The sequence below is a fragment of the Primulina tabacum genome, chromosome 2 (genome assembly GCF_025594145.1).
Source record: "Primulina tabacum isolate GXHZ01 chromosome 2, ASM2559414v2, whole genome shotgun sequence".
NCBI classification, from domain to species: Eukaryota; Viridiplantae; Streptophyta; class Magnoliopsida; order Lamiales; family Gesneriaceae; genus Primulina; species Primulina tabacum.
In genome coordinates, this window is record NC_134551.1 from 9564225 (window position 1) to 9587844 (window position 23620).

General features: G+C 34.1%; 3 protein-coding genes across 6 annotated transcripts; 2 read left to right on the top strand and 1 right to left on the bottom strand.

The window, feature by feature from the left end:
• Nucleotides 1–588: 588 nt before the first annotated feature.
• LOC142529937 (calmodulin-interacting protein 111) lies at nt 589–10163 on the top strand. Of its 3 annotated transcripts, XM_075635663.1 has the most exons (11): nt 590–911; nt 1257–1412; nt 1648–2528; nt 3200–3404; nt 4170–4377; nt 5394–5881; nt 6998–7424; nt 7680–7760; nt 7865–8055; nt 8124–8311; nt 9646–10163. In XM_075635663.1, exons 1-11 carry the CDS (start codon nt 654–656, stop codon nt 9716–9718), a joined length of 3156 nt encoding a protein of 1051 aa, XP_075491778.1. In that variant the 5' UTR covers nt 590–653; the 3' UTR covers nt 9719–10163. The 3 variants fall into 3 exon arrangements, with proteins under 3 accessions (XP_075491784.1, XP_075491778.1, XP_075491794.1); XM_075635679.1 differs by lacking the exons at nt 590–911; nt 1257–1412 and having other exon boundaries at nt 1646–1768; nt 1849–2528; XM_075635669.1 differs by lacking the exons at nt 8124–8311; nt 9646–10163 and having other exon boundaries at nt 589–911; nt 6998–7294.
• Nucleotides 10164–11761: 1598 nt separating this feature from the next.
• LOC142529954 (transcription factor MYBC1-like) lies at nt 11762–13474 on the top strand. Of its 2 annotated transcripts, none has more exons than XM_075635696.1 (2): nt 11762–11922; nt 12223–13474. In XM_075635696.1, the coding sequence occupies exon 2, from the start codon at nt 12275–12277 to the stop codon at nt 13172–13174; it is 900 nt and encodes a 299-aa protein (XP_075491811.1). In that variant the 5' UTR covers nt 11762–11922; nt 12223–12274; the 3' UTR covers nt 13175–13474. The 2 variants fall into 2 exon arrangements, with proteins under 2 accessions (XP_075491811.1, XP_075491804.1); XM_075635689.1 differs by having other exon boundaries at nt 12228–13474.
• A 943-nt stretch (nt 13475–14417) lies between these two features.
• Nucleotides 14418–18069, bottom strand: LOC142529970 (uncharacterized). The gene is made up of 4 exons (XM_075635706.1): nt 17831–18069; nt 15545–16163; nt 14990–15269; nt 14418–14649 (listed from the first exon to the last, which is right to left on the bottom strand). The coding sequence occupies exons 1-4, from the start codon at nt 17952–17954 to the stop codon at nt 14599–14601; spliced, it is 1074 nt and encodes a 357-aa protein (XP_075491821.1). The 5' UTR covers nt 17955–18069; the 3' UTR covers nt 14418–14598.
• Between the last annotated feature and the right edge of the window lie 5551 nt (nt 18070–23620).

Below are 23620 nucleotides of genomic sequence, written 5' to 3' on the forward strand. Positions count from 1 at the left end.
ATTTAAATGAACGTAAAGTAAATGAGTTGTAGATATATTTTTTTATGGGTTGTATTCCACTGAGTGTAGAAACGACATAGAAACTTATCATGTCTCTTTACTTAAAATTCGTCGTTCAAGACAAAAGTCGCAACATTCATGGAATAAACTCTCTACTTATTCTGCCTCTTTATGATCTAATGGTTCCTTTAAAATTTCAATGAAGCCAAAAAAATTCACAGACAAATGCTATATTTAAAGAGATTTTCGTAAATTTTATTTATTTTTTAATTGCATGATCTATAATCAATTTAGTTGATTTGTATTTTAAAAATTTTTCAAACACTCATAGTTACTAATTCTAATAATAAATTATATATAATAAATCTTCGTACATTGTACGAGTGAGATAATAATATTGATAAAGAACACTATAGATAAACTGAATTTGATACGAACTCTTTTTTAGGAGTGAGTTATTCTAAAGATAAAGAGTTCATATATAGTTAATTTTTTTTTTTGAAGTTCATATATCGTTTAGACAAACTATACTTGAATTTTTTTGTCATGAAATTTGTAATTTACTGCAAATTCCATTAAACGTATAAATACTAAACCCCAAGTAGGGTTTAAAAGCTTGCCCCAAATTCTTGGCTGTTCACTGTAAATTCAACATGCTTTCCAAGAAGAAAAATTCTAAAGCATCTTCACCTTCACCATCAGCTTTGTCTTCTTCCAATTCGTCACCGTTCGACGAAGATTTCTCGTCATCCCTTGATGAAGCTTCCGCAAAGTTCCCAGCTTTCATTGCTAAATCGGCGTTCATCGGCAGAATTGTGGAAGGAAACGTTTCCGATTCCAGAGGGTGTAAGCTTTGGCTTCCGGAATCGGCTATGATTTCTAGGTCCATTCCCCCTGGATCTGTTGTTTCGGTAATTTTTTTTATTGTTCTTTTCATCTTTTTCATTTGAACAAATTGTTTCTTAATAATTTGGTAAACCTTTACCCTGTTTTACTTCCGATGTACTTATCTTTTTTTTTTATTCTGCTTGTTTTTTGTTCTGTCTTGAGTATTCGAAGTACGAGTTTCATGCACATGCAGTGCGTATTCGATAATTTGCTTCTAAGGAGTTGGATCATTTTGGTTTTTCAGTTACATCAATCATCTGTTTTGTTTCATTTGTCGAATCTATTATTTTAGTTGTAGCGATTGGAATTTTAGAATGTTCCTTCGCAATATTTTCCTTGTTTGGTTGATTTTCCCATTTTATCGGCAGGTTTCCTTGCCTTCTCTGGACAAAGTTCCGGGTGGATTTTCATTGACCGACATATCATATGAATGTGCTACGCATTTTGGGTTCCACTTCGAAGATAATATTTCTGATGAAGCAGGAAGGTTTTTTGCCCTGGCAACTGTATTTCCTTCTTCTAAGGTTGGTCATAATTATTGGGTGTTGGATATTCTCTATATTTCTGTCGCACAGCATTTCTGTAATTTTATATAAAAGTTATGATGGTGGATTGAATGTGAAAGTTTAGGCTTTAGTTTGTCATGAATTCTTTGTGCTGATTATCTGATTGCTGTCATCAGAAACATTCATCTCATGCTGCTATTTGCGACTTTATTCGATTTCTTTTGTTGAATATCAACGTTTAATTTGTGGACAGGTTCTAAAGAATGAAATACACTTATCTTCAAGCCTTTTATGTACACTGGGTTGTCCAGATTCTGGTAGGACTGTTTTTGTTTGTCCTGTGGAGTTTCAGCAGTTGACTGAAAATGGAATCGGTAAGCCATCTGGCCTTTCAGATGTTTGTTTGTCATCTGATGGCTGCAAAGAGTTATATCTATCTCCGGTATGTTTGAAGGGTAAATTTCAGTTGGAGAGTGTCACATCATCTCACTATGACTTATCCATGGAAGTTGAACTTGGGTCCGTTGAAAATGACAAAATTTCATCTCCAAAGACACCATCTGTTTCATTGCCTAAAGTGATCTCTCCCTGCTCAATGCAACCTCATATGTCAGGCTATAAAAAGTTAGCATCAAAGACAGCTTATATGTCTCATGAATCTATTGACATTTTTGATGTGAAGGAAGTTTTGGAGGATGATTCTTCTAGGAAACTTTTAGAAACTTGCACTACCTCATGGTTATCTTCACGAAGTTTACTCCGTGGTAATTTTGTGATAGTCCCAATACTTTCAAGGAAATGTGTATTCCGGGTGATAGGTTCTGAAAGATTGTCTTCAGTTGGTCAGAATCTGAATAATAGAAATAATGGTCCTGCCACTGGAGCTCCAGACTTAAGCAAAGGCATGGTGTGTGCTTTTTCTGTAGATCGGGGAACAAAAGTGCACTTGCTATTACCAAGAAATTCTATGGTTGAAACTTCAGTAACAAGCTCTCTGATGCATCCTGAAGTTAGACATGGAAGTAACATAGAGAGTATGGGAGTCAGCGTTTCAAATTTGGGAGGCCTTTCCAAAGAATTTTCCGTTCTGAAGGATATTATAGTTTCATCAGCTGTGAAGGGTTCGGTAGCAAGGTATATATTTTGACTTCGATAACAATCTAACCTGATTCTTTTGTCCTTGAGTTGGTTGGACTTGATTTTGATAGTTGTACAACACACAAAGGGGAATTCTTTTTGTTTTATGCTGCTCTGCATGTTGGGTTTGTCTTATGGACCCTGCACCTCCTTGATTGCAGTGTATCATTATTTCCCCTAAATCCGAGGTCCTTTCACCATACCATCATATTAATATATGTTTTATAAAACTCAGTGATGTCCAACTCTATATTTAAAGTCATGTATGCTTTACACGTACTAAATGCGATGGAGAACAGCAAGGAGAAGCTGTGCTAACATAACAATAAGCAAATTTTTGTGTAGGAGCTCCTTGTTTGTGTTCAAGCAAAAGTGTTGCTCATTATGTATTTTGAAACTTGTCGAATGACATCATCCTCCTTGTCAGCAACGTGTGCTGGGTATTGGATGTCCATAAGGAGTATTAGCGTATTGACCAAGGTGGGGCATCAGTTATAGCATCATATTAGGTGGGGCATCAGTTATAGCATCATATTTGCATTTATCTATTGCTACAAGTTAATACATATTTACTACTAGACTAGATGCAATAAAGTTTGACATTGTAGAGAAAGTTATTACATCTTTCTTTTTCAACTATACATGTGGTGATTGCTTTTACTTTTTAGCTTGGGTCTACGTTCCACAAAGGGAGTGCTTCTTCATGGCCCACCAGGAACAGGAAAGACTACTTTGGCTCGAGTATGTGCTAATGATGTAGGTGTTAACTTATTTTTAGTCAGTGGACCTGAAATTATTAGTCAATACCAAGGAGAAAGCGAACAAGCATTGGATGAAGTGTTTAAAAAAGCCAGCCTTGCTGTGCCCGCCATGGTAAATCGCTTTCTATATTTTTTCTTATATACAAAAGTAGATAAATTTTGGTTTTGGATCCTTTTAGTTCTTTACAACTAATGTCCAACTGGTAAAGATAAGTTGAGAAATGTTATTCAAGGTAGTTGGATTATACAAAATTCACCAAGTATACGAGGCCATTTTACACCAGAGAATGTTATACTATTTTACCTATACATATTTGTATAAATCGTTTACTGGGTTTGTTTTCTATAGTTCTTCGAGGTAGCTATTAATTATTATGTTTTAGTTTTTGAAATTTTGTTCAGGAATCTCATGTTTGGACCAAATTGGAACCGTTGTAAATATGTTGCTGAATATGGGCTGAATTGACACATGTAGTTGATTTATTACTAGGAAGGTGAAACTTGTACCACAATGCAAGGGCAATACTCTATTGCATGTACACTTAACTATTTTGACCATTGGATTGCAGTTTAATGCTTTACTATGTAGATTAGGATCAAATCAGTTGTTATTCAGTTCTTTGATAGTGTTTTGATCTGATTCAATAGGATAGTCTAATATTTTAAGTTTGGTAGGAGAATATCATCAATTCCTGATTCGTACGGATAGCATACTCTTTGTTGCGTATGTACAGGTGTGCATTCTCAGAATACATAAAATAATAATATTTTCCATAATTTTACACACTATTACCGAAAAAAGACTATATTTTGGACAAATACAATTTCATTATTCCTTAGTGGAAGACCGGAAGTATTTTAACATTTTGGGATGCAGATTTTCATAGATGAATTGGATGCAATTGCACCTGCACGCAAAGATGGAGGAGACCAGGTTTCTCAAAGAATGGTTGCTACTCTCTTAAATCTGATGGATGGGATGAGTAGAACTGATGGGATACTAGTTGTTGCTGCAACAAACCGGCCTGATAGCATTGAGCCTGCGCTCAGGAGACCCGGAAGGCTTGACCGAGAAATTGAAATTGGTTTGTTGATTTTTTTTCAAATCTGTTTTTGTTTAATATGTTGATAAGACACTTCTCAGTGATTTCTATGAAACTAACTGTCTTCCCCTTGAGCTACTCCAGTTAATCTGACACAAAAACTTTGGAGGCCTGTTTGCGCGTTTTAGATGTTTCTAGTTGCAGGATTTCTTATGCTTGACTCCTGTATTAACCAACTGTAATTGTGTTTCCTAGGTGATGCTTTTGAAAGTCATACTATATATGTTTTTTGCCAAATTTTTTCTCTTAAGGATGAGAAATGTGGAAACAAGTAATAGAAGAGAGTGTTTACATGGTTTCAGTTGATAAAGGAAAAGGATTTTACGTAGCATAAATACATTGGCATTTTATGGACATCCTTTCATTGGGATATAATTACAATGTGATTTTTTCCATTTCTTTCCATATTCTTCTAAGACAAATGAAAATAATGCTCTGGCTTCAAGGCCATGGCAGCAAGAAATCAAATTACTCGTGGACATTATTTCTGTATGATTTCATTGTAACACTTGTCTTTTTTTAAGACAAATGAAAAGAATGCTTTAGCTAGAATAGACTAGAACGTATACTCATTGAATTTTTTTCCATTCTCATTATGTGAATAGTCACACAGATTAATACTGTATTCGTCTCAAATATATAAACTTGTTTGTTTTTTCACACAAATTAAGAATATCTTTAGTAGAAAAAAATTACGAACAAATTTCTTATGTTATCTCTATTTAATTCATAGTAATGGTTGCACATTTTTTCAATACTTAATTAACAGGGGTATATTAGTAAAAATAAGAAGAAACAATACTAAATGTAGAAACTTGACTATATGAGTGGAACGATCGAAAATGGAATTGCATTTTGTATATTTGGGATGGAGGTAGTAACATTTTGTCACGGTGCACTTACGTTGGTATTGATTTTCATCTTTAGATTTAGTTAGAACTGACTGATCCTAAGTAACCTGATTCAAATTTGTTGCTGTTTCATTAAAATATACACAGGGGTTCCTTCTCCTCAACAACGTTATGAAATATTGCTCACACTTCTTAGGGAAATGCAGCATTCACTTTCTGACAAGGATGTTCTAACTCTTGCAATGGCCACACATGGTTTTGTTGGTGCTGATTTAGCTGCTCTTTGCAATGAAGCAGCATTGGTTTGCCTTCGACAATTTGTTAATTTGAATGTTGGCATTGGAGAACCACATTTCAAAATTTCAACTGCTGCCAATGGTTCAGTTAGTTCAACGTCTAGTCGCTTGGATATTGTTTGCTTGAGCAGTGATATGGATATTTGTCGAGTTTTGGGAGATTCTATTAATAGTAATTTGGAGGCTTCTTTTTCCCATGATTCAGAAATAGAAAGCTCATCAGACTTTATGGATGGAATTGGAACAACTGGGGTTTGCGCTCCAAAGGGTGACTTAAAAGTTACTTCCGAGGACTTTGAGAAGGCTAGAGATAGAATAAGACCAAGTGCTATGAGAGAGGTAAGTACATGTCATCTGTTTTACTCTCATACTCAAGGTGAGCTTATTGCCTATTTTTTCTGTTGCAATAACATATATTCATTCTTGATATGATGATATTCTTTGTCATAAGGTTCAGAAATTTGTCTTAGATGTCAGGCTGACAGTTAAATCTCCATTTTCTTCCAGTAAATATCTGTCTATCTAATCCCTTGCAGTTCCTTTTCTGTTTGATTTTTTGCATTTGTGTTGTACTCTAAGAAGTAGGTGACGTGATATTTGGGTTTAGGCGTCCGAGCTTTTTAGGGAAAGCCTGACATAGGGTATCAGTGTATGTTTGTGCTATCCAATTTTTGTTTTGCATTGATCTACTTATGAAAATTTAAATAGGGTTGGACATTATGTAGTGTGGTGGATAGGATATCATATTATAAGTATAAATTAAATCTATAATTAAGTGTTTTATTAAATTAAATAAACAAATTATACCCCACATCATGAAAATAATATTATTGTTCATTTACCCTTCGAATTTTAACGCAATTGTTTTTCAAAACAAATTTTAGTTATTAAAATATAGTTTAATGTTGTCTGTTAAATTTAGAAAATATTTAATTTTGCATTATCAAATTTAGGATGGTGATATATTAAAAATTTGTATCATTATTTCCAAGATTAGTATTCAAAAAGCAAAAGAGTGCAAATAAATTAAAAGATACGTAATTTAAGAGAATAAAGGATAAACATATTATAACCTGTACTTTGACTTGTCGGTTTTTTATTAATAATTTTCTTTTTTCACTTAAATTTAGCCTCCCAAGGAGAAAATTTTGGGTTTGCCCGTGTTCAACCTGCATAGCCTAATTTTATTATTTTTTTTTAAGACCGGCATAGCCTAAATTTGTATGTCGCTATCTAGATAAAGTATCTTGAGGCGCTATAGTCAATGTTTTCTTTATGTTTTATTAAGATTATGTGATTGCTTCATTGAAGTCTTGGACTTCGCCGAGCATATGGAATATTAGCTTGTTGAATTCATAAAAAAAAAAACAATATTATAGAGAAAATACAGTAGTTCATGACCAGAAGTATCAAAATCAACATCACTTCTTTTTTGCATTTGCTTGCTATTAACAGGTGGTTCTTGAAGTTCCCAAGGTTTCCTGGGAAGATGTTGGTGGCCAGATGGGGGTTAAGATGCAATTAATGGAAGCTGTGGAGTGGCCTCAAAAGCACAAGGACGCTTTTAAGCGCATTGGAACCCGTCCCCCTACAGGAATTTTGCTATTTGGTCCTCCAGGATGCAGCAAAACTCTTTTGGCTCGTGCAGTAGCTTCTGAAGCAGGGTTGAATTTTCTTGCAGTGAAGGGCCCTGAACTTTTTAGCAAATGGGTTGGTGAATCTGAGAAGGCTGTACGGTCGCTATTTGCGAAGGCAAGGGCAAATGCTCCTTCAATTATATTTTTCGATGAAATTGATGGTCTTGCTATAATTCGTGGAAAAGAAAGCGATGGAGTTTCGGTTGGTGATCGAGTTATGAGTCAACTACTTGTTGAGTTAGATGGTAACAGTTTCACAAATTCTCTTAGAAAATCATCATTTACTTGGATATCTTTTGTCGAGTCTGTCATCTATTATCTTTCAATAATTATTGTTACGATTCTTATTTTTGAAACATGTAATGTGACATACTTCAATTAGTTCCCAAATGCTGATAAGTGATAACTTCTATGAAAATGGAGTTTGCATAGCTATCTAAAAGTAATTTGTTGGCATACTATGTTACAAATCTCTATATCAGTCAACATTTTACTGCTAGGTTTGCAACAAAGAGGTAGTGTCACTGTCATTGCTGCTACAAATCGGCCAGATAAGATTGACCCAGCTCTTCTGAGACCAGGTAAACTGTGATGTGTCCTGGTTGTGTCTGATTACCATGAATTCTTCTATACTGTTTTATTTTTTCCCAAAATTCGAGTGCCCACATAGCTATCAAACTTTTAGGACGCTTTGATCGACTGCTGTTCGTGGGACCACCGAATAAAAAGGATCGTGAAGATATATTTCGAGTCCATTTGCGCCGAATGCCATGTAGTTCTGATGTATGCATCAGTGAGCTCTCTCTTCTCACAGAGGGATGTACAGGCGCTGATATTTCTCTTATCTGCCGTGAAGCAGCAATGACAGCTATTGAAGTAGGCAGTACATGGCTTTTAATTAACTTTTCTTATTCAATAGTTGCTAATAGTTGTGTTGTTGTCAGGAGAACCTATTGGCATCAGAAATTACAATGGAGCACTTAAAAGCTGGAATTAACCAAGTGCAGCCATCTGATGTGCACATGTATTCAAAATTATCATTGAGGTTTCAGAGACTCGTTCATGCGACATCTAAGGAAGATAATTCTATATGTGAACCTATTTCAAGTAAACAAAGTCCAAGGCCTTTTGGGTATGCTGTCTCTTTCTCTTGTCACATTTTAAGAATGTGTTTTACATTTTGTCATAGTATGGCATGATTTTAGTAAATGCTTGGTATCCAATTAAATGGTCAAGTTTGTGAAAAAACGGTGATATAATTTCCACTTATTCATGCCACTATCTCTAATTTTGAGCCACCTCAAAAATGACTGGCCTGTTACAGTAAATTCGACCTTTGTTGACCCTTAACGCTAGAAAATCCTCAATGAAGTTGTGGGCATTTGAAATAATATTTTGTTTGCATTTTCAAGCTCTCCATGACATCATCCCCTCTTCTTTATGCCTTAGCTCGTTGCCATCATTACCTTGTTAAAAGCAACATGGAAAAGGTGACTAGTTCAGCCATGTTCAGATCTGATATGAGAATGGGCTCTCGACTCACTGTTATTTGAATACACGATGAATGGGATTTTTCATGACCATTATTGCATTTTCTTGGTCATTTTTTTAATTTATGACCTTTTATTATTATTATTATTATTATTATTGTGTAAAGTAACCTTCAAACATGTAATGGACATTCACATATGATATGTACTGGCCGTCATGCACAAGTATCTTTAATTATTTTCTTAAAATATTTATTTAATCCTATATGATTATGTGCTTATTAAAAACTCTTTTGTCCATTAATTGAAAAAACCGTCATACATGGAAGTTTTTTGAGTACTGGTTTTATTACGAGAATAAGATTTATAGCCATTCAAATTTTAGGCTAACTTAAATAGGAGTTATTTTTGTAATTTTATAGTGGTCACACGAAGACACCAAGTTAGTTTTCGTAACTTTCTCGTTCTACAAACGATAGTGATATATCAAAATCATGGTCATATGCGAGCTATATCTCTAAATTTTCCCATGTCGATAGGCGAAGAAAAAGGGATTGAAATGTGAATTTTAGATATTGTACATGCTGTTTTTCACCTCTTTAGCCTTTTGGATGTTTTGTAAGGTCTCTCGCATGCCCTTAAAAGTTCCTGAACTTGATATTGTACTTTGTTTTACTTTCACCTGAAGTCTTTGACTTATTGCTGCTATTATCTTTTTTCTTCAGAATCTTTTAGTCTCTTTCAATGGTGAACCGTTACTTTAAAAACTGGGAAAAGCATCTTTAGTCCCATGGAAAAGGAATTATGTGATAAAGTAAAAGTGAATACTCCTTTTGAAACTCGGTATTTTTTACGGTAGTTCCATATTGATGAGTATATGATCTAAATGCTGTGTTTTGTCGTTATCTTTTATTTTTTGTCATTAAGATGTTGTGGAATCTAAATTTGAGACCACGGGCGTAAATTTTGTGATCAGGACCAAAATAAGATCTGCTGTGCTTTTCCTTTGTCGGCTCCCGGTGCTTCTACTGCAACGAGGTTCTTCCTAATGCCAGTACATCTGGCATTCTCTTGTTTGATGTTGGCTGCAATAGTTCTCTTATAAAAGAAAAGATCAGAATATGGAATGGACCAGGCGCGAATATGACTAGAACTGCCAAAGAACCATTTTATTTGGCCTAGCCAATACAGCCATAACAGAGGAACCTTTCAAATGCCGAGTCACTAGCTTTACATCAAAGCCATTTGGATTCATGTCATTACCTCGGATCGTTGTAAGTTGGCATCTAATCGAGTAGTGACGGTGACAGATGAAGAAGTGTGGATGAACCCATACTCGCAGCTCTGCATTTCATTGCCCTTACCCCTATTATTACATATTTTTTCTTTTGTGATTTTGTCCACTCTCATGTTTAACGTAGGTAGAGATGTATATCTATGTTCACTCTGTTAGTTACATATATATATATATATATACACACACACACACACATATATATATATATATATATATATATATATATTTGTCAATGAAGAACTGAAATATTCTTTTGGTCAAATTTTTTATAGAATTTGAGTAGATATATTGCTTGGGTTATTCTATACGGATCTGGTGTATTTTATGCTAAACGGGTTAAACCCCCTTTTTATAAATATGAATGAGCTAAATTTCTGTATTCTTAAATTAACAGTTAAAAATCTCTAAGTTAATACATAGCGATTTTTTTTTTTTTTTTGAAAGGTAATAAATAAATATCGACTTTGATATTTCAGTGGATAATTTGAAGATGCGTGAAACTTGATTTTAATTTAGAAAAATTATGAAATATTTTGTAAAAACTTCTCTTTTTAAGCATTTCCAGATAAAGATGCGGTTCATATCCAATTTACCACATATTATCATGTGACCAAAAAGATTGAAGAAAGATGCATCGCTTTAAACATAAAAAGATTCTCAGCCTTTTTCCTTTAAACGGGTTTTGCGGGTTCTAATCTTATTAAATATATTTTTGCTTGAGCTTTTTTTAAAAAAATTCAGTCCTAAAATTCAGTGAGCAATTTTTTTATAATATTTTTATTGTGCATTCAACTATTAGTTTTTAGAAAATTAATGTTATTTTTTTATTTTAAAAACATTTTTGATATGTTCTTTCTAACCATTCCATTATATAAAACACCTCTATAGTGGGAAAAAAAATCAGAGTTATGATTTATTATTCAGTAGACATATTTACATATAGAGTTTTTGTGGAAATCAAATATTTAATTTTTTAAAAAGGTGTTTCATACGTTGGACCAAAAAAACTTGAAATTATATATATATATATATATATATATATATATGTGAATGGAACTTTAATGAGAAATTTCTTCACACTTTTCTCTTTTTTCCCCACTTTGGAATTTTAAAATTCCAAACCAACGAAATACAAACCTCATCTTCTGTACAAATAAATGTCATAAAGGCAGAACTCTCACTCAGACACAGATAATTGGAGCGTGCATAACACTCGCCGTATCATTGCTCCATTTCTTTTCTCTTTCTTTTTTTTTTTTTGGCTATATTTGCTCCAATTTCTAAGACCCTCCTCAAATGGCAACTCTCTTTTTTTTTTTTTTTTTGAAGTCTAATTCTTGATATCATAACGTGAATTGAATTCTTTTTCTTGCCACTTATCTTTCCCAAATTTACATATTGAAGCAAAATGAAATTCAGACGTAGTTTAGAAGAATTCAAATTTCTCGTCAACCTAAGCAATAATTGACATCCTTAATTTCTACAAAAATATCATTACATTTTTGGGTCCCAATTTAATTTTCACGTATCTTTCATGTTTATTTTCATTGAATTTCAAAATTAATTTTCATCTGTTTTCAGAAACCTCTAAAAAACCAAATTAGCCCACCCAATTTCTACGTTTTAATATAAAAATTACAATATGATGTAATAAAAATAAATCCCCTTTCCACTATGGTGGCACTAACTCTCAAGATTTTTGAAAAAATAAATAAATAAATAAATAAATAAAGCCCCTAAATATTATATATATATATATACATACACACAATTGTATGTAAAACAAAATAAAACAAAAACCAGATAGTACAATTTCCACACAAAAAAAATCAGAAGAAAAGCATCTGCAACAGTAAACATAAACAAAAGCTGGAAACAAGAAGACATGATCCACCTCGATCACCCCTCCCCCACTGCTCTTTCTCTCTCAAATTAATGTCTGCAGAGGATTCAAAGGTGAAAAATGAAACCCCCATTTCTCAAAACTTTTTTTTTTTGGGTTTAATATCATGATAATTTGATCTATGCTCGAGATTTCACCACCCTCAAAAGTTGAATCTGTCTTCTTTTTATCTCTATCTTTGTCTCTTACTCTCCGAAAAGTGAAGTTTTTTTTGGTTATTTTTTCCTTGTGATTTTGGCTATCATTTTCTTGGTTTTCGGGGTACTGGATCTTGAATTTCTGAAGAACAAGGGGTTTTGTTCTTGTTTTTTGTATTGTAAATTTCTGTGCTGAAAAATCTTTCTATTTTCAAGAAAAGATTTGTGCGGCAGTGAATCCAAGAAGTGAGGCACAAAAGGAAAGGAAATGAGGGAAGAAGAATCCAACTGGTTTTCGAAATGGGAAGATGAATTGCCCTCACCCGAGGAATTGATGCCCTTAAACCAATCCCTTATTACTCCTGATCTAGCGATTGCTTTCAACATTTCGAATCCACTTCAAAACCTTCACAACCACCACACGCCGGCTCCTCCTCCGCCGCAGTCAACTGCCCATTCGTCAGCTGAATTTGACTCGCCGGAGTTGAGTGGCGCCGCAGGCGGATCAGGTGGGGCCGCCGGGTCTGACGAACCCGCAAGAACCCTCAAGCGGCCGCGCCTCGTTTGGACTCCGCAACTGCACAAGAGATTTGTAGATGCGGTTGCCCATTTAGGGATCAAGAATGCTGTTCCAAAGACTATAATGCAGCTCATGAGTGTTGATGGGCTAACTAGAGAGAACGTAGCGAGCCATTTGCAGAAATACAGGCTATATTTGAAGCGAATGCAAGGTATTTCCAATGGTGGAAATGGCAGCGGCATAGGGAATAACAGTCCGGCGGGGCTGTCTGGTTCCGGCATGGATCCGGCCATGGACCACTTATTTGCGAGCTCCCCCGTGCCAGCTCAGTTTTTGAACCCCGGCAGGGGGAATCCGGAGCATTTCTTGCCATTTGTACCGGTTGGTGCAGCAATGCAGCATCACCACCCCATGGCGGTAGTGGCGGCAGGGCCAGGGCACCAACAGCAGTTGCAAAAGCAGTTCAGGCCATTCGGTCACTCGCCACCAAACGGGCAATTTGATCATCCATTTTTGAGGCAATCACAGCAGCAAGTTCAGAGAATGAGTGGTTCTGCGATGCCTCTAGCATATGCGGAGGATATGGAACCGGCTGGCACCACGAATGGGAGGAAAGTTCTTACTTTGTTTCCAACCGGCGATGATTGAGTTTCGGTAGTTGATGACTTTTCAAGGGGGATTATGCAGTTCACAAGCGATATAAGGTCCTTGACATTGTGAAATCCAGTCTTTCGGATGACTATCTAATGTTTCTTTGTCTTTTTTAGGTGTTCTTGATGTTGTAGATTCGTGTTTATTGGCATTCAATGTTTGTTAAAATGATTTACTACTTCCATTATTCTTTCTGATGTTCATGTGGACAGCAGTTTATCCATTAGAATCAGTGCGTGCATAGTGTAAACTCTGTTGCTCCCCCCGAGCTTCTAATCCATATATCCTTCTGTTCAAGTTGTTGTTCTTACAAGGGATTCTCGAGTTACATTGAAAGGTTTTTATTATTCGGATCAGGTACAAAAAATTGATTCGGTTTTGATTATTTTTGTCATTTTTGCTTTGTGAAACATTGTTCTATTGATGGATTTAATGATTCCATTGGTTTGGTGTTCAATCTCATGCACACACTTTCCACTCATGAGTTTGGAGAAAAAGTAGGCATTGTTATGCAATGTGTGCATGTATATGTCTCGATTTAATTTTATATTCTCCAGACTCTATTAAGTTATCATTTAGTATGCGCATAATAATGTTCATAAATCATTGAAACGATGAATTTGGCGAAGCATGCCATGTCCCGAGCAATCAAATATTATTTTTATTTGGTTCATATCGAATTTATGGGGAAAAAACGTTGTATCTGAATTAAATAATAAGTGAACCAACTACCTACTCCACCAGCACGATTCTGGGAAGGATCTTTTTATTTATCCAAACAAATCCCATTACCTAATCACTCACTGGATTCTTAGAGAAGGGCTCGTGTGCAATTATGGTTTATACTTGTATCTAACAATACATGAACATCATTAAAAAAAAAAAAAAAAAAAACCAATACATAAACCGGGTTCAAACTTCAAACTAACAAGCCATGTGTTTCCCTCACTAAAATCCTGATTCTCTGACAAATTAATGAAAAAAACCAGAAATTTAAAATTGTGGAATAAATAAATAAATACTCACTTATCAATAGACTCAGAATTTGATAAATTAATGAATTGTTTCAATTGTCAACCCACCTATATCTCGGGGAGTGCGAGCACTTTCACTCCACTAGTTTTCATTAAACAGAAAAATGACTTATGATTTTGAAGTAGTTTTTGAAATTTTTTCGAAAATATGTTTACCTCACTCGATAATCAATAAAATACAGCCGACCCCAGTGACAATTATAATATAACATAGCAAAAAAAAAAAAATCATCATCATAAATTTGTTGTTCTAACAAAAAGTATTTTCATCAAATCAAAAATAGTAAAAAGATACAAAATCACAACTCCAAGTTTGTCTGCCAACACTTCACCTAACAAGGATACCTATCAATACAGACATTCTCCCACCAAATATTCCGACCCTCATCAATGATTCTGGGAGTAATCAAAACTCAGTGGCTGCTGACAGAAGGGAGCCTACAACAAATATTATACATATACAGATGAATTAACTGCTTGTGATGGCACTGCATTAGTCATGTAAAATTGTGATGGTTCCGTGAAAAGAGAGAAATACTAGATACAGCAGCATTAAAAATGCTAAGATACATAAAAAGTACAAGTATACCAAAAATGATTTGGGGTTGTGTTTGGATGCCGTGGTTTGGATTTGATTAATAATTTAGAACGACCATATTTGACGATGATTTGAAATCCATTATACCGATTTATAACAAACAATAGAAGGGGGAATTCAAATTTGTTGAATTCAAAAGGTATCCAAACTAGTTTGATGAATTTAGATCGTGGTGTTTACCTGAAAAAGAGTGCGTCTCATTTGGTTATACGAATGTGCATACATCATGGATTGGGTTTGCTGCCATTGCATATATAAAGCATCCCTAGGAGTCTGATTCACTCCCGCGGCACAGTAAGAACTCATCACTGGGCTACTGTAGTTAAGAGAAGCCTGAGGTGCTGGCATTTGATGCAACTGGGGGAAAACAGAATCATACTGGACAAATGGAGGCTGGAATTTCTGCAAATTACAAGGTGCTAAGCTGAAATTTTGAGTGTTGGGAGTGCTTTTAACATATCTGCATCAAATCAGAAAACAGAAAATCTCAGATTGGTTTTCGTACAAATTGCAAGCAAAACATTATCCATGTTGATCCATGGGCATTAGAATTGGGAGGTTCGGCTAAAGCATCTACAAAAGTAAGGTTAATCGGTCTTGTCCATTTATTAAGTACATTGGTATGACTTTTGAAGCTTATATTTCAATACTATAAGCCTATAAGGGTACCTCCAACATCAGCCTAATAATTCAAATAGCAAAAATTGTGTGAAGTGAAATGCAAGTTCATACTACCTTCCATAACTGCGATCGTAATCAGGGTCAGTGCGATCTTTTTCCCTGTCCCTAAAAATGGCTACTCTTAAGGAACTACCGGTATCCCTGCTCCAGATGCTCTTGTCACCATCCACATCCAGGTTCCTTGAAACCTCATTCTCATCTAGAGTCAAATTCATCACATCAGAAGCAACTTGAGTTAACGCATCTTCTGACTCAGAACCACTAGAACTATGGAAAATACGAGCCCGTGCTCTGTCATACTCCTCCTTCCTTTCTTCCACAGTTCTTACTGAACTACGTTTAGCCCCCTGTTCATTGGCGTCACCTGAGGAACCTCTAGAAGCTCTAGGCCTTATAACTATTTTGATTTGATCAGATTTGTCATTTTCTGCCTCTTTTGCTGGAACATCTGACAAACAGATGGCAGGGAACTTGCTGTCTGGTTTCTTTATAACCAAAATTCCACTTCCCTGGCCATCTACAACATTATCCTGAATCATGGTCTGCAAGCCATAATGTTGAGCAACACGATGAGCTGCAAGACGAAGGTATGAAGTAGGGAAGTGTGGAAAGACAAACATCTGTAGATCAGAATTCTGAAAGAACTTCTGCACATCGAGTTCCATCCGTAGAACTGATAAATAGTTACAAAAGAAAATATATCAACTTTATCCAAAAAATATTATTAAAGAAAAAGAAAACTTTACCCAAATAATAAACAGAAAGGAAAAATAAATAAATTTTCACAATGTGAACAGAAATTATTCAAATATCTTAAAAGTTAAAACAATGATATCATGTTCAAATCTCACCAGTCACATAGATAATTTTGCACACACCAACCCCGACCCCGACACAAGTGCACCATGAAAATAAGTATATGTAACAAACTTCAAAGGTACACATTATTGGGGACTAAAATAATCCAGACATAATTTACATCATATATAAGTGGAAAAAAGATATTGAAAAATATCTAAGCAGTTATCCTATACAGTCAGTAACTCAATATATAAGGAAAGCAATACAGGCAAAAACAAAAACACAAAAAAACATAATTACGAGAATGAAATAAAGTAGTATTTTTCCATAAAGTTTTACAGTTGGCCAACTGCCAATTCTAAATATCGTTTCTGACTATCGTTTTCAAACTATTATGATATTTGGAAATAAAAATATTCTAAGATTTTTGAAAGGAAAACTAGAAGTTGAAAAACATGATTGAATTCCGATATCTTGAGGGCAGGCCCATGAAGACTTGTTAATGGTAATCGGATTTACGATGCTCTGCCTCTATTAGGCCACTGAAGTATGAATGCATTGAAACTATGTATTTAACAATAACAACAAACTTAAAAGAGGAAGTTAAATAATATAAATGAATTGAACCTGGTATGTTTTACTACTGAACATACTGCCTTGCTTATATGCAAAGTAAACAAAAAAATTAAACATTGATCAAATGAACTATTATCCATGCAACATCAAGTTTCTGATTCCCTTCTATTTATCGATATAGGATAAATTGCTAGGCAACTTTTTCCCGGGTATTTTAACAAATTAACTTTGCATTGTTCACAACTATTGGCCTTAACTGCCTCCAGGTTCTCATCAACTAAGAAACCATCAGAAGAAGAAAGGTCAATCAGTTATATTATTCCTCTAATTGATATAGGAAGGCTGTACTTGTCCATTTGAGAAAAATAATCGATCCATCAAATTTTAACAAACCAAATAGTTACTGAAAAGAAGTAACTCAAGAAGTCAAATTCAACATATGATGTCAATCATAATATTCACAAGCAATTCATTCTTTTATAATAAATAAAAAATGTGCAAGTCATGTAATCCAGAGAACTTCTACAAAGATGCAAATCACAATTGTAGCAAGTACCAGTAAAACAACACCCATAAAAAATTATCTCCCGCAATTCAGGATATAACCAACAAAACTGCAAGCAATAAAAATTAGTTCAACAGCATGTTGGACACTTTCTCTGCAACGTACAGTGCACAGTTCATCTTTTCCCGACCCAGATCTAAATCAGCTAAGCACCCAAAATTCCCAAAGTCCACACAACCAATAAAACAAAACAAAATCACACCCTAATCCAAATACCCAAAACCCCACTAGATCTACCTCAATAACTTCCAACTTCTCCAGACACGAAGAGCATAAATCCACCTCAAGCACGACACCATGGACAAATTAACGCAAGCAAAACAAGAGCGAATACCAAAAAAAAAAAAAAAATTGAACTTCAAACAAACAAAATCATCGAAACAAGAAAACAAACTTACTAGTCAGACGATGACGAGGATTCTGAAGAGCTTCAACGAGAAACGGGTCCACCATGGCAACATAGACCGGCGGTGGCTCCGTAACGACAGAAATCCCGTCAGCCTCTAGAGAAGTCATATTCATCCTCGAACAACAAATCCAAAAATAATCTCCTCCACCGCAGCGTTGGGAGGGAGAAATTCTGCGTTGGGGTTCTCTCTCCCACCAATCCGAGAGAAGGAATCAGCGGAATAAGGAATCGAATATATAAATGCAAATTACGGCAATCTTCCTTCAATTTTGTGGGGTCTATAAAATATAACAATAATTAAAATTGTATTATCACATAAATAAAATTAATTAAAATGCACATAAATAAAATTAATTAAAATGCATTCAAATTTTATAGCAATTTGAAATCAAAATTGTAGAATATTAAATTTTTTTTAGTTAATATAAATAATTATTAAAAATATTAAAAATTACATCCGAAATGTGTTTTGGTCAAGTTGTAATATGTTATTCTAATAAAATAATAAATTTGAATGTAATAGAAATCTTTGACCAATAAATTATTTTGTTTATTAATTTTTTTAATGGAGATGATGATGATTATTTTTAAATTTATTTGAATTTTTTTTATACATGATGATGATATACTAATAAAATTTCAATTTATGGGAAAGAAATAAAAAATTAAAAATCCCATAATTAAGCATTGTGAAAAGGAAATAAATAAAAATGGAGTTATTAAATATTTACTTCATGATCTTATCGAATATTTGCATAATTGTTTTCGGAAAAATGAATATATCGATCAAATATTTAAATTTGTACACAAAGTTGCCATATATAACATGCTAATGGTACAAAAGGAATCTATACATCTCATGTACAAATTTTTATCCAAATATGACATAAAATATTTTTTTAGGGGTTTAATCTTATTTTAAAATGTGATTATCATATTTCTAATTTTTTATTATTTTCATTTTTTTAAATGAAACGGAAAAATTCAAAATTAAGTTAATCAAAATAGGACAAAATCCTAGAAAATCAAAATAGGACAAAATCACGGGTCATATTTTGTGAGACGGATCTCTTATTTAGATCATCCATGAAAAAATATTACTTTTTATGCTAAGATCATTACTTTTTATTGTGAATATCGGTAGGGTTGACCCGTCTCATAGATAAAGATTCGTGAGACCGTCTCACAAAAGACCTACTCCATATGCAAATAGTTTCAGAGTCGGTTCTTGTTGTGTAAAGATCTCGAGTGAATTATAAATTATGTTTCAATTTGATTTTCGGATCAATAATTTGTATTCCATCCCAAACTTTACATCATTCATTATAGAATATATACACCTATCGAGGTAACTCAAATAAAATGTCTTCTTGATACACTTTTAGAGGTAAAATGATCAATAGCAACATCATATTCAATGTTTCTCCAAAATATTCTTTTCAATGTATAAAATTTCTAATCCATTTAGACTATCTTAAGTCATAGTGGTTCGTAAGTATGATTTTATTAAATTTCGTTTTGAAAAACCTCTTTCAACATATGCAAAACTCATGAGTATTGTCAATAATGTCCTATAAGCCATCATCATATTTGGAAACATATCTATTGTTTTTAAAAAAACTCTAATTTTTTTATGGAAGACATTGTTTATTTGTTTCATACGATTCACTTGATAACATTACTTGCAAAACTTGTAGTTCTGAAAACGTATATTTTGTATTAATATCATAAATGTCACCATTTCTTAAAGTATTTTCAAGATTCACACAAGAACTCGTCAATTCATTGTCATCCAATGAAATCAAGATCAGTTACTACTGATTGGAGTTAGAACATGTTCAACCAGAGGAGCAGGGTGGAGAATCCAACTCCTCAGAATATGTAGCCTTCGAGGATATGGCAAAAACAATTGAAGAAGAAATTCAGTCAGTAGTTCGGACTGAACAAAAATATGAAGCAGTTCAGTTGCAAACTGAATAAATAATTTATGAAGAAACTGCCAAGTCAGTTACAAGACCATTAGTAGTGGTAATTCCTGACTCCTTTTACATAACTGAAGCATCTCAGAAGAAATTACTGGACATGAAGAAACCCACTGATGCACCGTCCTGTTCAACTACTTCTTTGCCCCATCTCCCAGCCTCTAATCAACAAAAGGATGCAGTTGAAGAAGTTGCTACTAAATTGGACAATCCTAGTGCTGCTAGAATTGAAGACCTAGCAATTGTGACTTTTAGTGAGAAGGGCAAAGGCAATGCACTAGCAATAACTGAAGCCTTATCTCCTGAAATACCAATTGCAACTGATATTATTATTGAAGAAATCCAGTCCAGTTTGCACAACCTTATGTCTACAGTTTCGGAAGTCAAATATACTCAACTGATGCACACTCTGAGATTTGATTCCATCAAAGAACATACAATGAAAGATCCCAAAAAGATCACCAAAACATAATTGCTTTGTTTCTTGCTGTTGATCAATCGAAGAAGGATAGAGTCACGGTTCCTGCTTTGTTCCAAACCCAGGACATGCTCATCAACAGAATTGACTTTGTGCATACAATTCTATCCAAGATAATATACTTAATGCAATAATAAATGCTTTATGCAGTATCTCAAGTAAGTTTAGAACTACGTCTTCTCTCTCATGTCAGGGGTGTTGATAAAAAGGGGGAAAATGATCAAAGTAGTCAAGAACAAAGTCAAGGACAAGGTGGACCTTCAAAGAAAAGAACTGAACATCCAACTGATCAAAGACCAGCTGATAAGAAAGCTAAGAATTGATGTACAGTCTCTTTTATCAGTTTAACAGACTAGCAGCTCAACAGCTTAGCAATTCAGTCAATCTCAGCTTCTATTTTACGAATCTGTACATTTCAATAAAATATTATTTTATATAATATCAGTTATATCAGTTCACGAAGTCTAAGTTTTGTCAAACACCAAAAAGAGAGAAATTGTTAGAATCAAAGATTTCAGAGTTTGACAAATAAAGAATTGATACATGTAGAACTGATCAAGCTAAACTGAATTACATATAACTGATCATATAAGATGAAAGAGTTCATCTGAATTGAAGATTAATGAGATAAATGATTGGATGAAATCGAACTGAAAAGAAGTTAATCGATTCAGTAAAGTCAACTGAACTATTAGTTAGAACTGACCTGAACGTTTAAGTCAGTTTAACTGATCAGTCAAATAGTCGAACTCATGATCAGTTCGACAGTCATCAGTTGAAACAGCTTTGCATCGACAAGTCATACTAAGCATACTGAAACTAACAGAAGGAGTGTCGCACAACAGATTTCAACATCGTACTATTGTCGGAAGAATGTTGACACACTCAGAAAAGACGAATCAACGGATATGTATTAATTAATGCATTCGATGTTACCATTGGAAACAAAGCCTATAAATAGATGAGGAGTTTGGTAAGAAGATTGATTGAGAATTTCTGAAAGATAGAACACTTGAAAGATCCAGTTACTCAAGATCAGTTACAATATTAACACAGACAAAAGACTCACATCTCAAAGTCATATTCATAGCAGTCGAGCTATTATTTGAGCAAAAACATTAGCACATTACACTATTGTATTCGATCTTTTGAGATCAGTTGTGCTATGAAAGATAATCAGCCTGTGTACTGATAAGTTGTTAGAAACTAAGAGTTTCAGTTTGGCAGTGCTTAAGTCCAAACTGAAGTGGGTTATTACAGTTTTTGTAATCAATCAAAGTCTTTTAGTGAAAGTCTTCGAACATCCATAGAATTGTTGTGTTCAGTGTTTCATTCATTTACTCCTTGAGTATTCAATCTATCAGTTAGTTTATTTCTGCAATAACTGACTGATATTGACAACAAGATTCTTGAATTCATTTTATCACCAAACTGATTTAAATTTTTGAAAAAAGCCAAAAATCACTAAGTGTTTATTTAACATCTCTTCTAAACACTTTGACCCATCAAACCGATCATAACATGGTTGTTCTTGAAAGAAAATTTGAAACTGATTTTGATCTTTAAAATTCGTTTTTCATATTTTTCTAACACATATATGCACAGTTTCAATTTTTTGGCAGCTTGCAGCGACCTTGGGAAAAATGACAAAACTTCTTGCTCGAGTGTCGAAATGAAAAAACACTTTTTGCATTGCAAAATAGACTCATAGATGATTGCAGCGGTATAAAATTTGCAGTCTATTCATGCTCGAGAAAAGTGCAGTTTATTCGTTGAAGGCACAACATATGTGTTGCAACAGAAAATGAGCTTTGGAGAATATTGGTTAATTATCCATCTTCTTTTATAAATTTCAAAATTTCATAGCTATAGAGGGAGAACTCATTTTAAATATTGAGGAGGAGAAAAAATTTGTGCTTAACTTGTTTTCCGAATATGACTTTTTAATTCACACAAAAAGGAAAGAAATATGTTAGTTGAAATATTTATTTATCCAAGTTTTGTGGTCATAAAAAAGAGGGAGATTGTTGGGTTTAGATACTCTAACAATCTTGATTTTGATGATAAAAAAAACTTGTTATTGTGTTTCTAACATATTTACTCTAGTGTGAAATTATTAACTCAAGATGGAAGCTGAAACTCGTATTTAGCAAAACTGAAAATCTGGCAAGCTTTGGTATTTTGATAATATCTTACATCTCGTTAATCCGAATGACCAGATGCCAAGACGAATGAATAGAAAACTCAATTTGGGACAAGTCGTATTTCACATTAGTTGGGCTAAATCGAATGTTATCTAGGTCAAACTGATAGTTGAAAAACCAAACTGATTGCACGAAAACAGCAAGCAGTTGGGCATGCACAAATGTAGTATTTTGGTCATTCTGATCAGCTCGGTTATCCAAATGAAACGATTTAGTATGCGTCACGAAGCTAAGACGATAATCTATATATCATATTCACAAGTCAAAGTCTGAATCAGAGTTTAAGATGCTGATAAATGATGACAAAGCTACTGGTTCAACTAGATTGATTTCAACATACCCCATCAGCAGGTTCAATTGAGCAGATCAGAATTGAACTGGACCTAGTTGAGCAGAACATAACAATTGAGCAGACCAGAACTGAATTGAACCCGTTGACCAAACTGAACCGATTGACCAGTTTAGGCTTGGGAAAATGTCCAACAAGGTGAATTTGACTGTTGCAATTTCAAAAACAGTACAGAAACTTTTCAAACAGTCATATTCTTCTGTCTAACATATATATAATTGTTAGGGCCTATAAATACAATATCTTGAAGATCAAACAAGGGATTTTCAAGGAGATTCAAAGTATGGACAGTTAGCATGGAGAAATCTGCTAGTTGAGAGCACAAGCCCATGTGTGATGATACATTTGAGATGTATAATGTAAAGGATAAATTCGTCACACACAATCACTCACACATATACAAGAGAGTTGAACTTCAAAGTTTAGTTGAGTGAGTCTTCACACAAAAATATTAAAGATTGTGTTTGTAGTCTTGGCATAAGAGACGTTAAACATTATGCAGATTGTGAGGTTGCGGTCTACAATCGAGAGTATGCTTCAATTAAGCAAGAGATAAGTCCTAATTTGAAATGAGTTTGTACAAGGTGTTGTATAAATAAAAGTCTTCTATTGGATCATTCCCAAAGGAAAGAATGTGTGACATAGTAGATGTTAATCTTCGAACATCCATAAACAAATTTGTGTCTATTTGTTTATTGCATTTACTTATCATTTTTAATGTTTTAAAGATGCATTGTTGAAGTATTTTATGTGTTTTTCAAATATC

Excerpts from the sequence above, each read along its gene's own strand:
- LOC142529937 (XM_075635663.1), top strand. The coding sequence starts at position 654 with ATGCTTTCCAAGAAGAAAAATTCTAAAGCATCTTCACCTTCACCATCA. Across the intron at positions 3,405-4,169 it reads GCCTTGCTGTGCCCGCCATG|ATTTTCATAGATGAATTGGA; the intron begins GTAAATCGCTTT and ends TTTGGGATGCAG. Across the intron at positions 8,312-9,645 it reads CAAAGTCCAAGGCCTTTTGG|GACCAAAATAAGATCTGCTG; the intron begins GTATGCTGTCTC and ends TTTTGTGATCAG.
- LOC142529970 (XM_075635706.1), bottom strand. The coding sequence starts at position 17,954 with ATGAATATGACTTCTCTAGAGGCTGACGGGATTTCTGTCGTTACGGAG. Across the intron at positions 16,164-17,830 it reads TCCTCGTCATCGTCTGACTA|TTCTACGGATGGAACTCGAT; the intron begins GTAAGTTTGTTT and ends ACTATTTATCAG. Across the intron at positions 15,270-15,544 it reads TACGATCGCAGTTATGGAAG|ATATGTTAAAAGCACTCCCA; the intron begins GTAGTATGAACT and ends GATTTGATGCAG.
- LOC142529954 (XM_075635696.1), top strand. The coding sequence starts at position 12,275 with ATGAGGGAAGAAGAATCCAACTGGTTTTCGAAATGGGAAGATGAATTG.